The following is a 13,827-nucleotide window of genomic DNA, read 5'->3' as shown; positions in this document are numbered from 1 at the left end:
ATAACTAGCTGAAAGGAAGATGGTTACGTTTGTTGGACATCAGCTATCGTAGCTCTAGAATATCACTGTTTATTCTTTAATAAAATCTAGGAATCATTGCATTAGCCAGAATTTGTTGTCTGTTTTAGTTCTTCTTGAGAAGATGGTGCCTATGGATCACCTTCAAATTATTTCAATTCATTTGGTGTATGTATGCCGTTGTACTGTTAGGAAGGGAGTTCCAGTATTTTGATCCTGTGCCCGTGAAGGAATAGTGATTATAGTTTCAAGTCACGATGGTGTAGGGCTTGGAAGGGAACCTGCAGGTAGTTGTACATCTGTTGTCCTTATCTTTCTAAGTGGTAGATAATGCAGGTTTGAAAGCTTCTGCTAAAGGATGAATTGGTACATCACATCTTGTAAATAGTTCACAATGCTGCCATTGTACATTGGTAAAAAGAGTGAATGTTGAAGGTGATGGATGGGGTGCCAGTTAAACAGTCTGCTTTGACCTGATCTGTGTCAAGATTCTGGTATTGCTGGAACTGCTCAATTAGACCATTGAAGAGTATTCCAGCACAACCTAGACTTGTGCTTTGGAAATGGTGGATAAGGAAGTCAAGAATTGAGTTATGACCGACAAAATTCACAGTGCCTGAAATCCACTTGTCACCACACATTATGATAAGTCTAGTTCCAGTTTCTGACCAGGGGCCCAAGATATTAATAGTGGTGATTAAATTATAATAATGACATTGCTTTTTAGAAGGAGTTGGTTAGGTTCTATCTTGCTGGAGATGATCATTTTAAAATGATCATGTACAAGTACAAAAATAATCAAAACAGTTTGTGGAAGGCTAGTGGAAGAACTGTAAAATAATATACCATACTTCAGCTATACAGACACTTTTTAGCTTTGGAGTCCAATAATTATTTCATGAAATATATGCTGCATAATTCCAAAGGTTAAATTATGAGGTGAGATTACCCAAGCTAAGGCTTCTTTTCCCCCCACCTGCTTTATTTCCAATAACTAAACACTTATCATATTCCTACTGGAAAAAAAAATACCTGAATGTTTTTGTCAAGGCGCACTTCAGATACTGAACTCTGCATGCCTATTATAAGGGACATGTAGGACCTGAGCAACATGTTTCATGGTCATCTGTGGGGTGTTTTTCTTTGCCAGAGGCCAAGGCCACCTAGAGGGACATCTATTCCATACATATTTAATCCCCACACATTCAACTGTTGCCGTTGAAGTGCACAAAAGCTCCTGCAGGGACTTGATTTTTGGCATGGCTTTATGTTTGAAAATTACCATAGGCTTTAAATTTATTCCTCTGGCCATGCAGCTGAGTACCACTATTAATCATGCCTTCTTGTGTCCTGTGGTTTCACATTTGAGCTGTTTCCAAACCTTTCCACTCCCTAGTTCAGTTGTTGGCAATGTCAAAATTCATGTGCGTTTCACCCATATTGCTGATGTGGCATAATGGGTTCTCATTTTTTTCCCCAACTTTCTAATGATGAATTGTTATCAAGATCTGTTGGTAGTTTCCAAGCAATTTTAGCCTTCTTCAACACTAGACATTTATTTTCCAGAAAGTAGTTACACCAACTGGTTGCTGTTTAAATTTTTGCTGGAGTCAGTTTTGATTTGGCCCACTTAAGAGTGTATATACAGAATACATTTTTGGTGAAGTTACATTCCTAGTAACTTTTTGAGGACTTATTCAAATACACGCTTCCCACGATTGGGCTAGTGGCTGTTTTTTGTTTTCATGATGCATTTAATTTTTTGCATCTTCAGGGTAGATTCCTTCTCTTTCCATTTTGGTCAAAGCTTTACAACAATATTGGATGTATACATTTGCAGCATACATTCACAACAAAGTAGCAACTGTTGTATCTCTTACATTGAAATCAGCATCATACGTCACTTATTTTGTTAGAAGGCTAGTTTCTCTTCATCTTTCACCATGTGTTAGCTGTTCTGTGTAGCTGTATCTTGCACTACTGCACCATAGCCGGTTTGATCCCTGTAAGTACAACATTGTATACATGGTCTGAGAAATGGAGGTTGACCTAATGAAGCAAGAATAACATGCGGGGGGCCGGTCCCCGTGAGCGCGACAGGGCTGGTTGTTGTCTGTGGCTTGCTCAAAAGGCTTTTGTAAAAAATAAATTGACTGACCCAGTTGCAGTATGATTCCTTCCAATTCCTTTGAGTAGAAGTTTAGGGACCAAATTCAAAATACATGCTGTAAATAGATTATTACTCTTCAGAGTTTTTTTAACCATGGAGTACTTAGAAAATACCTTGCTGTGTCACTTAAAATCTTATGACTAGAGAAATTTTTAATCAGCCATACACTTATAAAATGCTAATTCATTTGAAATTGAGAAAGGTGGTAGCTGCATGCGAGAATGTAACAATAGTCACACACCTTTGCCTCGAATGAGATGTAGGCAGCTCTTTAAATTCAGGCTTCCCAGTGAAGTATTTGCCTGCAGATTTTGACTTGTAACATTTACTGGAAACCAACCAGACTGGTAAATAAAAGAAGTCTGACTGGTATGATTTAAACCTCAAACAATGTTGCTCTGGCTGTACTCCAATGAAAGTCCAGAAATTTAGAGAGAAAATAGTCAAATATTAACACTTTCAGGTATCAAAATACTATAATTCTATCTTTGCAAATGTAATAGTTTACATCACAATAACTATAACAGAAATAAGATGAGTGAATTTGGTTGTTCCTAGTAAATTTATTTCTGGAATAAAAATTAGGACAAAGTTTAGTGTGGCTTATCCAAACTTCAGAAGTTCAGTGACTGAAATTTGGAAAAGTGTAACAGTAGTCATAATTTGTGTACATAATTCCCTACACAGTACTGGTATACTGAATCAACAGTATTATCAATGAATGATACCCTCTTAACATATTGACCAAATATTAGTAATGGTAAGTTCATGGAATATGACATTTATGTTAGTTTGTTTATGCCTTCCTCTGAATTCAACATTTTCAATAAATTGAAGTTATCTAAACTTAGAAGTCCAATTATAAGACAAGAGGATAAAGGAAACCTGATTGTTAATTTGTTTGTCATTTATTATGTGATTGAATTAAATAAGGTATAAAAACTGTCTTTGACTTGTTTTTTGTCTTGTTTTGTAATATTACTTAGTTAAATTTTAAACATGCTGTTTGGTAAAGTACTGTTTACATTTAGTAGGCTACACTTGTAATAAACCTTGGAATCTTGAATTTTTCATAATGCAACATAATGATTGGGGCAGATCTATAACAAAAAAAATTAAATAACATTTATCATAATCATTTTCAGGATTGCAAGTAATTCCAAACTTCCACAGCACATTTTGTCCAGATCTAGAATGATTTCAACCTTTTAGGCTTCAGCAATTGTTACTTGATTTCATGTCGTATTTGACCATATATAAATGCAAATGAATACAGTATATCAAAAGAGGTAAGTAAAAATGTTACCAGGGTATTTCCTGCCATGACAGTTAAGTGTGTTGGGAATTAATTCCAATGTCATGTAATTGTGCATCCAGTTTTCAAGATAGACGTAACTATTTTATACATAGTGTCCTTCAGGGCCACATTACGTTCCAAATATTTCATATCCAATTAATTTAATTCAAGTATAGCTACTGTATACAGAAAAATCTTAAATATAATGATGAGATTTGAGCAGATATTCTGTTCTTAGCAAAGCTGGTTGAGGGATAAACATCGGTTAGAAATCCAGGGAAAATTGCACTGCTGCTCTTTAAATCATACCATAAGGTCTATCATCCCCAGCCATGAGGGCAGATGAGGCCTTGGTTTCAGATATTACCAGAAAGACCTCTAATAAGGCGCATATCTTGATAATGCATTCATGAATCTGCCTACATTGTGCATTCCGGTCTCTGACAATGGAATTTGAACTCGCTTTTGACCTTGTCTCAGTGGTAAAATTCACACCAAAGCTGATGCTGATTTCCACCAAGTTCTGATCGAGATGTGTGGCATTTTACCAGCTGACCATTCTGGTACTTTGTGCTTTTTGCCGCCTCTATTAGTATGTGGGTCTGGGTGAGGGTTATTTTGAGGTTGTTCAATGCTACCAATCTTCCTTTTTGTCTTTGATTTGACTTGGGACTACCTAAAGTTTTTTTTACGGGTGGTGGATACACCACCATCGAGTATCTATGTAAACTGAACTGTTCTTAAATCGTTAAGAACATTTGTTCGTTCCATGTAGCAATAAGTACAGCTACATTTTGGTCAGGCAGTATTACAAGAACCTTGATGAGTTGGAACAGAGACATTTGCTACCTCTAATGGATAGACTAGAGCTCCTTGCTATGCTGTCGGACTGTATGTGACACCCATGTAATAATAGGGTGGGTGAGTCAATGTAGCATGAACATTAATTCCTTCAGAGCAATTAACCTGTACAACAATATCTCATCTAATTGCAATGTAATTGCAGGCAATATTAAAATCTCTGTGACTTAATGCTTCAATTTCATGTTTTTAAAACTAGCAAGATGAGGGAAAATTTGAAAATAAAATCAAGCTGACAATTACTAGATTTATTAATTTTTTCTTAAAAAAAATATTGGAACTGTAGTGAGGACAAAGATATTTAGGATCTGATGATTTCCATCCAAGGATATTAAAAGAAGTAGATGAGAAACTTGCAGATATTTTAACCCTCCAAAATTTGAGTGATGGGAGAGAACCAGTATTGATTAGTGTGAAGTAAATTATTTCTAAGTAACTGCTGCATTTTTTTTTGAGGAGATCATCAATATGATAGCTGAAAGGATGTTGTTGGGTGTTATTTGTATGGGCTTCCAAAAAGCATTCAGTTTAATTTCACATTGGCATTTATTTTAATTTTTTCTGACCAAAAGTTAATCCCCATCGTGTAGGCATGGACTTGGGTAGGAGGCTGAGGCTGAGATGATGAATATATAGTCCAACGGTGGGAAATTGCTAATGGTTTGCTTATTGCTAAAGGGATCTGCACTAGGGTATATTATTTCATTATGTTCAATAACTGAGATGAAAGGATAGAAAATTATTTATCCAGGTTTGCTAACAACAAGTGGAGGAACAGTAAGTCATGTAGATTAGAGCAGAAAGTTGCAAAGAAATATCAGTTAATTAAGCAAGTAGGGAAAGTGGAGTTCATTTTGGGAGTCTGTGAGCTCATCCGCTAAGAAAAGCAAACATCTTTTCTAAACACCAAAAAGTTAGAAACTTCTGAGGAGCATAGAGTATGAATGTACAAAGGTCATCAGAAACTAGTTGATAGGTACAAAATAAAATCAATGCTTCGTGGAATTTATATCTTGTTTCGATTAAGGCTGGAATACAAAGGTGTGAAAGTTATGCTATAATTATGTAGAACTTTGGTGTGCCGCATCATATTCTGGGCACTATTGTTTACAGAAGATGTATTGCTAGCAAGGCCAATAGAGCACACATTTAGCAGAATGATAATGGGATTTGAGGGTTCTGTTATAACAAGTGGTTGCATGGACTGACTAGTGTTGAATTCTCTCGAGCACAGAAGATTGCAGTGATCCAAACAAAGTGTTAAAGTGACTTAAGTATTAAGTTTCTGTCTCGGCTTGCATTTCCAGATCAAGGGTACAAAAATATAGAGTCTGAAGACTATTCACGTTTGATGTTAGGAAGCACTTCATGCAGCGAGTAGAAGAAATGTGGAACTTTCGGCCTGGTGAAGTAATGGGGGCTATGTCATTGAATGTATTCAAGATAGCTAATAGAAAGGAAATTGAAGTTGAAACCACAACCAAATCAGCTTATTGAATGACTTGCTCCTAAGACCTTTATTCCTGTTTCTTACCGTTGCAGTGGGTCAAGAATGTGGCTCACCACCATGTTCTCTTCAGTCATTAGGGATAGGCATTAAAAAGCTGGCTTAACCAGCAATATTTAGATATTATGAAATGATTAAAATAAAAACTGAAACTAGGTTAATTAAATATTTCAAAAATTATTTTCTTTTCCCAGATGAGGCTATTAGAGGGTAAGGACCAAGATGGGTAAATGGGATTCAGTTACAGATTGTCCATGAAATATTGGAATAGCAAAACGGGCTGACGGTGTCAAATGGCCGAGGAGCGATAACGTCAGCTTTTGTGCTCCTAAGATGCTGCTTGGCCTGCTGTGTTCATCCAGCTCCACACTTTGTTGTCTTGAAGGTGTCAAATGGTCTACTCCTGTTTCTAACTCTGAAAATAATTGTCTATAAACTTATTAGAATTATTTGGTGAAAACTATATCAAGATAATAATGCAAGCATTTTAAGGATTTTGCTGTGCACTGCTAAGAATGGATTTAGGTAAAATTAGTGCCATGTGTTGCCATTTAGTTACTGCATTAGGATATGTTTGCACTTTCTTTTCATGGCTAACACTTGCATGTCCATTCAATGTTATTAATATTTTATCTTATATTTTTAAAAAGTGTGCAGTACAAATAAAAAATTCAAAGAATACTTATTATAAAACAGTGTATGGGCTGTATATAGTCTGCTGTTCTGATATACCATGTGTATTAACAGAAATGTATTGCAAAAACGTGGAACTTAAATTTGCCCTTCTTTGCAATCAGACCATAATTTCTTGATGGTTTGCACCAGGAGTATGCAATCACAAGCAAAAATGGCAGGTTTGGGAATGTTCTGCACAATACCTGGCTTGAATTTTTCATAATCTCACAGGCGCTAGAACATTTGTATTTGCTTTGCTGTTGACCGAGATGAGATGAAGTACTCCATCTCTGAAACAGCAGTGGATAATCAGCATGACAACAACTATGAATAAGTTGGTAAAGGAATTATTCCTAGAAGGAATGCAAAATTGAATAAAAATATGAATATACAAAGTCATAATTTTAATCATCATCTTTATTAAATATAAGATATCAGTTTGTATATTGTATTTTGTTTGAGGCACCTTTAACACTTCTAGGAAAGATAATTAATTGCATACATAAAGTTACTAATGGCAACTTTTATAACTTTGAATGTTTAGGACTGTCACAATCCTTTTATTAGATGTTGTGAATTATGTTTTTAATGTTTAATTTATTAATTCTGTTGCAATAATGGAAGTTCTAAATGAGAACACATTTTTTCAGTTGAGAAACTAAGCTAAGCAGCTAATGTTTTGCCTGTGAATCAGTTAGGCAAAGGTTCATGTTCCACTCTGAAGATGTGAGCATTAATCTAGGCCTACACTTTGGTGCAAAATGAAGAGAGGGCTGTACTGTCACTGAACAATAAGATGTTAGACTGACACTGCATCTGTTTTCTCCGAGTGATTATTCAAAGATGGACAGGGAGGTCTCCCTGTGCCCTGGATAAGTTTTCTTTCTATAAATATCACTAAAATAGTTTCTCTGCCCATTTATTAGATTGTGCACAGGGCATAGAAACAGCAAATTGACAGTGCTGTTTCTTCACCATTTTAGTGGTGATTACGCTTTGCTCTATCGTGATTTGGGACATCTTGAAGTTATGGAAAGGTCCTGTAAAAACCTTGTGAAATTTAATTGCTAGGAAGTAGTATTGTTGGAAAGGCTGACAATATTGCCTTTTCTGATTTTAAAAATCAAAGGCTTACTAGACCGCTTCAGAATCAACCAGGTCAATGTTGGAATAGAGTCAAATTTGACTGAAAATTGACCAAACCGGCTAAAGGTCGATGATCTTCCCAAAAAGAGTTCGGTAAAACAGTTGGACTTCTATGATCTGAAAGCTTTACGACCACTTCTGATCATTCTATTTCCAGATTTTAACCAAATTCAACTTCTAAAACTGTCATAAAGGAATGCTGTGGATTATTTTTCTTGAGGCCTCCAGGCCAGTTATCTGGTAATATATTTTACACATGATGACATCAATATTACTTCTTCCTTTAAATGCACCAGTTGATATTAGTTTTGAATTAGATCACTTGAAATGTAACAAACTCTGATCTAAAAAGTGGTTTTTATGTTCTCATGATATCTCAATGGATTTTCTTACTGTATTGACAACATTTCAGAAGAAAAGTACTTCATTTTCTGTGGAGCACTTTAAGATGTTTGTGGGTAAGGAAAGATATACTAAAAATGCATAATATAAAACAAAATTGTGGATGCTGGAGATCTGAAATAAAAACAAATTGCTGGTGAAACTCAGCAGGCAATATCTCTTAGGTGAAAGCAGAGTTATAAGTTTTGAGTCCAGTGACTCTTCAGAACATCAGAGCTCTGAAGAGTTACCCAACTTAAAATGTTAACTCTGCTTTCTCCGCATAGATGTTGCTAGACCTGTTGAGTTTCATGAATAATTTTTGTTTTTATTCCATAAATGTAAGTGGCTGTAAAAGGACCCCAAATATTAAGTATTTTTGAAATTACTTGGTAGGGAATCAATTCCTTATTATGTGTTGAAATAGCAAATAAGAAAAAGTAATAAGACTTGCATTTAAACAAATCCTTATATCTTGATCACATCAAAATATTGACGTGCAATTAATTACTTTGAAGATAGTGAGATCTCAGTAATGAATAGGAGGTTGGTGAAGGAATAATGATCACTTGTTTGATTAATGTCAAGAGACTTTTTCCACACTTGAGGCCTTAACCAGTTAAAAATAGTTGAGGCCTCAATTTAACATCCAAAATTAGGGCTAGTATCTCTGCACTATTCATTCACTACTGCAATGAAATATCATCTTAGATGATGCAGTTGAGTCTTAGAGAACAACAATTAAACACATAAAGGAATCACAAAAATTAGAACACAAAATAAACCCATCTGCTTTTGAGAGGATAATCCAAGGGGAAGTGGTGCCACAGCAGTCACTGGGTTAGTAATCTAGAATCCTAGGTTGCTCAGTTGGTTTGCAATGCAGAGTGATGCCAACATCATGGGTTTGGTTTCCGCAGTGGCTAAGGTTACGACGAAGAACACTCCTCAGCGATTTCCCCCCTCACTCTGAGGCAGTGTGACCCTCGCTTTAAACTAGCACCAGTCATTCCCCCACCCCCTTGCGAGAGAGCAGCCCGATGGTAACTTTACTGGAGACATATATCAGGAATCCCACCATAGTTGGTGGTGAAATCTGAATAAATGATACCTAATGGAAACCACTCAACCATTGCCAATTGTCATAAAAACCCAACTGATTCACCAATACTCTTAAGGAAGTAAATCTGCCCTTCTTACCTGCTGTAGCCTACAGATGATTGCAGACTCATAACAATGTAGTTCACTCTTAACTGCCTTTTTGGGCAATCATGGTGGGCAATAATACTGGTGTAGCCAGTGACACCCACTTCCTAGAAATAAATAAAACAAAACCAAGGTCGCAAGTTGAAATTTTGGAGTCATGAACCCTTTGGCAACAATACCTACCATGGAGATCTGACTGAGTTAGAACTCCGTTCCCACTATAAGGGGCTCCTTTCCTCAGAGGCTTTGGTCCCCAGCAGCCCAAATAATGTCTCTCCTCCCTCCACCACTTGCCACTGAGATCATATCACTTTTCAAGTATCCAAATAGTCACACAGAGGAAAAAATTTGAAGTGCTGGTTTAGAATTGTTATCATGTTCGGACTATGTATTTAGTTGTTTCATTGAAGTTTAAATAGCAAACATTATTTGGTGTTTGAAATTAATTGTAGAACCCTGCCACTTATTTTCTTACTGTTGATTCAATAATTCAATAATAAGCCCCTTATATTGTGAATGATTTGAAGAACATAAATAACTGCCAAAATTCTCTTTTAATAGTCTTGTTATGTTCATTGCGAAAATGTAACTTAATTCAACTATTTAGCTATGGGCAAAAATCTTGCTAGAAAGCAACACAACTAATTAATTCAGTGATAATGGGGACTGCAGATGCTGGAGAATCCAAGATAACAAAGTGTGGAGCTGGATGAACACAGCAGGCCAAGCAGCATCTCAGGAGCACAAAAGCTGACGTTTCGGGCCTAGACCCTTCATCAGAGAGGGGGATGGGGAGAGGGAACTGGAATAAATAGGGAGAGAGGGGGAGGCGGACCGAAGATGGAGAGGAGAGTATAGGTGAGGAGGTAGGGAGGGGATAGGTCAGTCCAGGGAAGATGGACAAATCAAGGAGGTGGGATGAGGTGGTAGGTAGGAAATGGAGGTGCGGCTTGAAGTTGGAGGAAGGGATGGGTGAGAGGAAGAACAGGTTAGGGAAGCGGAGACAGGCTGGGCTGGTTTTGGGATGCTGTGGGGGGAGGGAACAAGCTGAGCTGGTTTTGTGATGTAGTGGAGGGAGGGGAAGAACTGGGCTGGCTTTGGGATGCAGTGGTCGAAGTGATTTGAAGCTTGTGAAGTCCACATTGATACCATTGGGCTGCAGGGTTCCCAAGTGGAATGAGTTGCTGTTCTTGCAACCTTCGGGTGGCATCACTGTGGCACTGCAGGAGGCCCATGATGGACATGTCGTCTGAGGAATGGGAGAGGGAGTTAAAATGGTTCGCGACTGGGAGGTGCAGTTGTTTGTTGCATAACATAACAAGAACATAACAAGACTATTAAAAGAGACTTTTGGCAGTTATTTATGTTCTTCAAATCTTTCACAATATAAGGGGCTTATTATTGAATTATTGAATCAACAGTAAGAAAATAAGTGGCAGGGTTCTACAATTAATTTCAAACACCAAATAATGTTTACTATTTAAGCTTTAACGAAACAACTAAATACATAGTCCGAACATGATAACAATTCTAAACCAGCACTTCAAATTTTTTCCTCTGAGTGACTCTATTTGGATACTTGAAAAGTGGTATGATTTCAGTGGCAAGTGGTGGAGGGAGGAGAGACATTATTTGGGCTGCTGGGGACCAAAGCCTCTGAGGAACAACTGCACCTCCCAGTCGTGAACCATTTTAACTCCCCCTCCCATTCCTCAGATGACATATCCGTTATGGGCCTCCTGCAGTGCTACAATGATGCCACCCGAAGGTTGCAAGAACAGCAACTCATATTCCGCTTGGGAACCCTGCAGCCCAATGGTATCGATGTGGACTTCACAAGCTTCAAAATCTCCCCTTCGACCACTGCGTCCCAAAACCAGCCCAGTTCTTCCCCTCCCCCCACTATATCACAAAACCAGCCCAGCTCATCCCCTCCCCCCACTGCATCCCAAAACCAGCCCAGCCTGTCTCTGCTTCCCTAACCCGTTCTTCCTCTCACCCATTCCTTCCTCCGACCTCAAGCCACACCTCCATTTCCTACCTACCACCTCATCCTGCCTCCTTGACCTGTCCGTCTTCCCTGGGCTGACCTATCCCCTCCCTACTTCCTCACCTATACTGTCCTCTCTACCTATCTTCTTTTCTCTCCATCTTCGGTCCGCCTCCCCCTCTCTCCCTATTTATTCCAGTTCCCTCACCCCATCCCCCTCTCTGATGAAGGGTCTAGGCCTGAAACGTCAGCTTTTGTGCTCCTGAGATGCTGCTTGGCCTGCTGTGTTCATCCAGCTCCACACTTTGACAACTAATTAATTGCTAGCTCCAAAATGGCTAAAATATAGATGGGAAATGCCTTACATAGGAGATATTTGTGTAAAACAAGTGAAGAGGAAAGTCGATCAATGCGTTCCTCTGCCATGGAGTGTTAATATTATTACAGTTATGCTGCTCTTTTTGAGGTTTTGCCTTACCAGCATTCATTTTTTTAATGTACCATCCAAATATCATGTTCATTTGTTTTGTTACTACAATAGCTGGATTTTTTTAAAAAATTAAGATCATTAGTTTTTAAGACTATTATCTCATTGAGGAAGCTGATGCTCAAACCACATCCAACAACTGGTTCTGAGAACTCTTCGAATTTTTATAGCTGTGACAAATTATGTGAGAGAAACTAGGCAATCCACAAGGAGTAGTAAGAACTGCAGATGCTGGACTCGGAGATAACACTGGAGCTGGAGAAACCTAGGCAACCCACAACACACAAACTTTCAACATCTTGAAATTAAGCAGCCCACTGCATTTTTTTGAGAAGGAAAAATCAATTCACCCTATTTCTGAATGTTGTTAATCTCCTTTTGAAAAAAGGACAAGAACCAGTTCTGAATCTGTATCTTTACTAAAAAAAATTATTCAGTTCTTCCTTGGGCTATCCCCTGTCTCTCTATTGTGTTTTGCAGAAATATATATATAAATAATAGTCTTTCAGAAATATTGTTTACGGACTGATAAACTAATGTTCATAGGCATTAAGTAGGTAGAATACTTCAAAGTTGACATTCACAAGTTTTTTTTTGAAAGAAGCCAATCCAAAAATAATTATTAAATTCCATGGAAATTGTTTTAGACATTGCTATTATGTTATAATGGTTACATCTTTATTTATTACCTGTACTACGAAAAGTGGGAAATGGTAGTGTTTTGTCCCGTTTGTTAGTCTGACTGCTGCTATATCTTAAAAGCTAATTGACGGATTTGAACAAAACTTGGTTTGCAAAGTAAACCTATGAATTCTTGGTAAAGATGTAATTCAGATCCTGGAACTTTTTAATGGAGTTATCCATTAGCATTGACAGGCAGGATGAGTTGACTTTTTTCATAATTGTGATGTGGCTTGTTTTACTTCAAATATTGTTGTGTGTTTTGGATTGTCTGGTTTGCTGTGATGTAATTTGTCATCGCTGCCAAAATGTGAACAGAGTATTTTGGAACAGATTGTTGGGTGTGGGATGGCCTAAAGCTTCCTCAGTATGTTGAAAGCTCTTAATAAAGAAGAGGAGCTGTGGAAATAACAACATTAAGATATGATAGTGTGCTAGAGGTGTGCACTCTGTTGAATGCCCTCTTTTGTATAGAATGTTTGCATATATTGCTTGTCATTTGTTTTTTCACGTTTAGTTTTAGGTCTGCCTCTTAAGGTTCTGTCTCTTTCAGTCTGCATTTCTGATTTTGTTTCAGATTATTCCTAGTTTTTTTTCTTCATTGCTGTACATTTTAACTTCACGGTTTCTGTCATGATTAAGACTCATTAAACTTAAGACAGATGGAAGGCCATTGGTCATACTTAAATGAGGGACTCTGGTATTTATATTTGCTCTTTATTAAAGGCCATTAAATTGCATTATGTGGATTCATTATTATTATTTTCTCAGAATTTATAACGTGTAGGTTGAATTTTGCTGCCATTTTACTCATTAGTATTGTCTAACTTCATAGGTGGCATGGTTCCTTCATTTCCCTATCACCCAAGTCCATGTGACCCCCCTTTCAATGAAGACAGTGATAAGGTGAGTTTTTTTATTATTTAAATTCTAACATTCCCTTTTTGAACTAAATGAGATTTGATTTGTGCAGTAGCCTGTGTTATTGCTAATTTGTCGTCTTAAAAATCTGTATGTCTAATTCCCGTTGAAAGATACTTTTAGTTGCTCTAGTCTTTCCAAATAAAAACCGAAAGAACTGCAGATGCTATAAATCAGGAACAAAAACAAAGTTGCTGGAAAAGCTCAGCAAGTTTGGCAGCATCTGTGAAGGAAGAACACAGTTAACTTTTCGGGTCAGAACCTGTTCTGAGGAAGGGTCACTGGACCCAATAGGTTAACTCTGTTTTTTCCTTCACAGCTGCTGCCAGACCTGCTGAGGTTTTCCAGTAACTTTGTTTTGGCTGTAGTCTTTCCCAACAATTTGATGAATAAACCAGTTTACCATTGTGATATATGTGAAAATGAGTTGTTGTGTTTAAGATATTGTTGATGCTCATCGAGAAAGTAGTCAAAGTTCAGGGGACAC

General features: G+C 37.4%; 1 protein-coding gene across 4 annotated transcripts in view; it reads left to right on the top strand.

Annotated features, from left to right (window-relative positions):
* The window catches only part of LOC125450586 (E3 ubiquitin-protein ligase RNF38), a 150,670-nt gene that overhangs the window by 14,250 nt on the left and 122,593 nt on the right, over positions 1-13,827 (top strand). For 2 of the 4 annotated variants that reach the window (XM_048526592.2, XM_048526598.2), the window contains exon 2: positions 13,255-13,325. In XM_048526592.2, the coding sequence (XP_048382549.1) occupies positions 13,255-13,325 (71 nt within the window). Of the gene's footprint in view, positions 1-12,842; positions 12,860-13,254; positions 13,326-13,827 lie in introns of those variants that run through there. The other 2 variants (XM_048526606.2, XM_048526630.2) reach the window with 2 other exon arrangements.

Source organism: Stegostoma tigrinum, chromosome 3 (genome assembly GCF_030684315.1).
Source record: "Stegostoma tigrinum isolate sSteTig4 chromosome 3, sSteTig4.hap1, whole genome shotgun sequence".
Taxonomy (NCBI): domain Eukaryota; kingdom Metazoa; phylum Chordata; class Chondrichthyes; order Orectolobiformes; family Stegostomatidae; genus Stegostoma; species Stegostoma tigrinum.
Note: the sequence above shows the minus strand (reverse complement) of the source record. Positions and strands in the feature narration are given on the sequence as shown.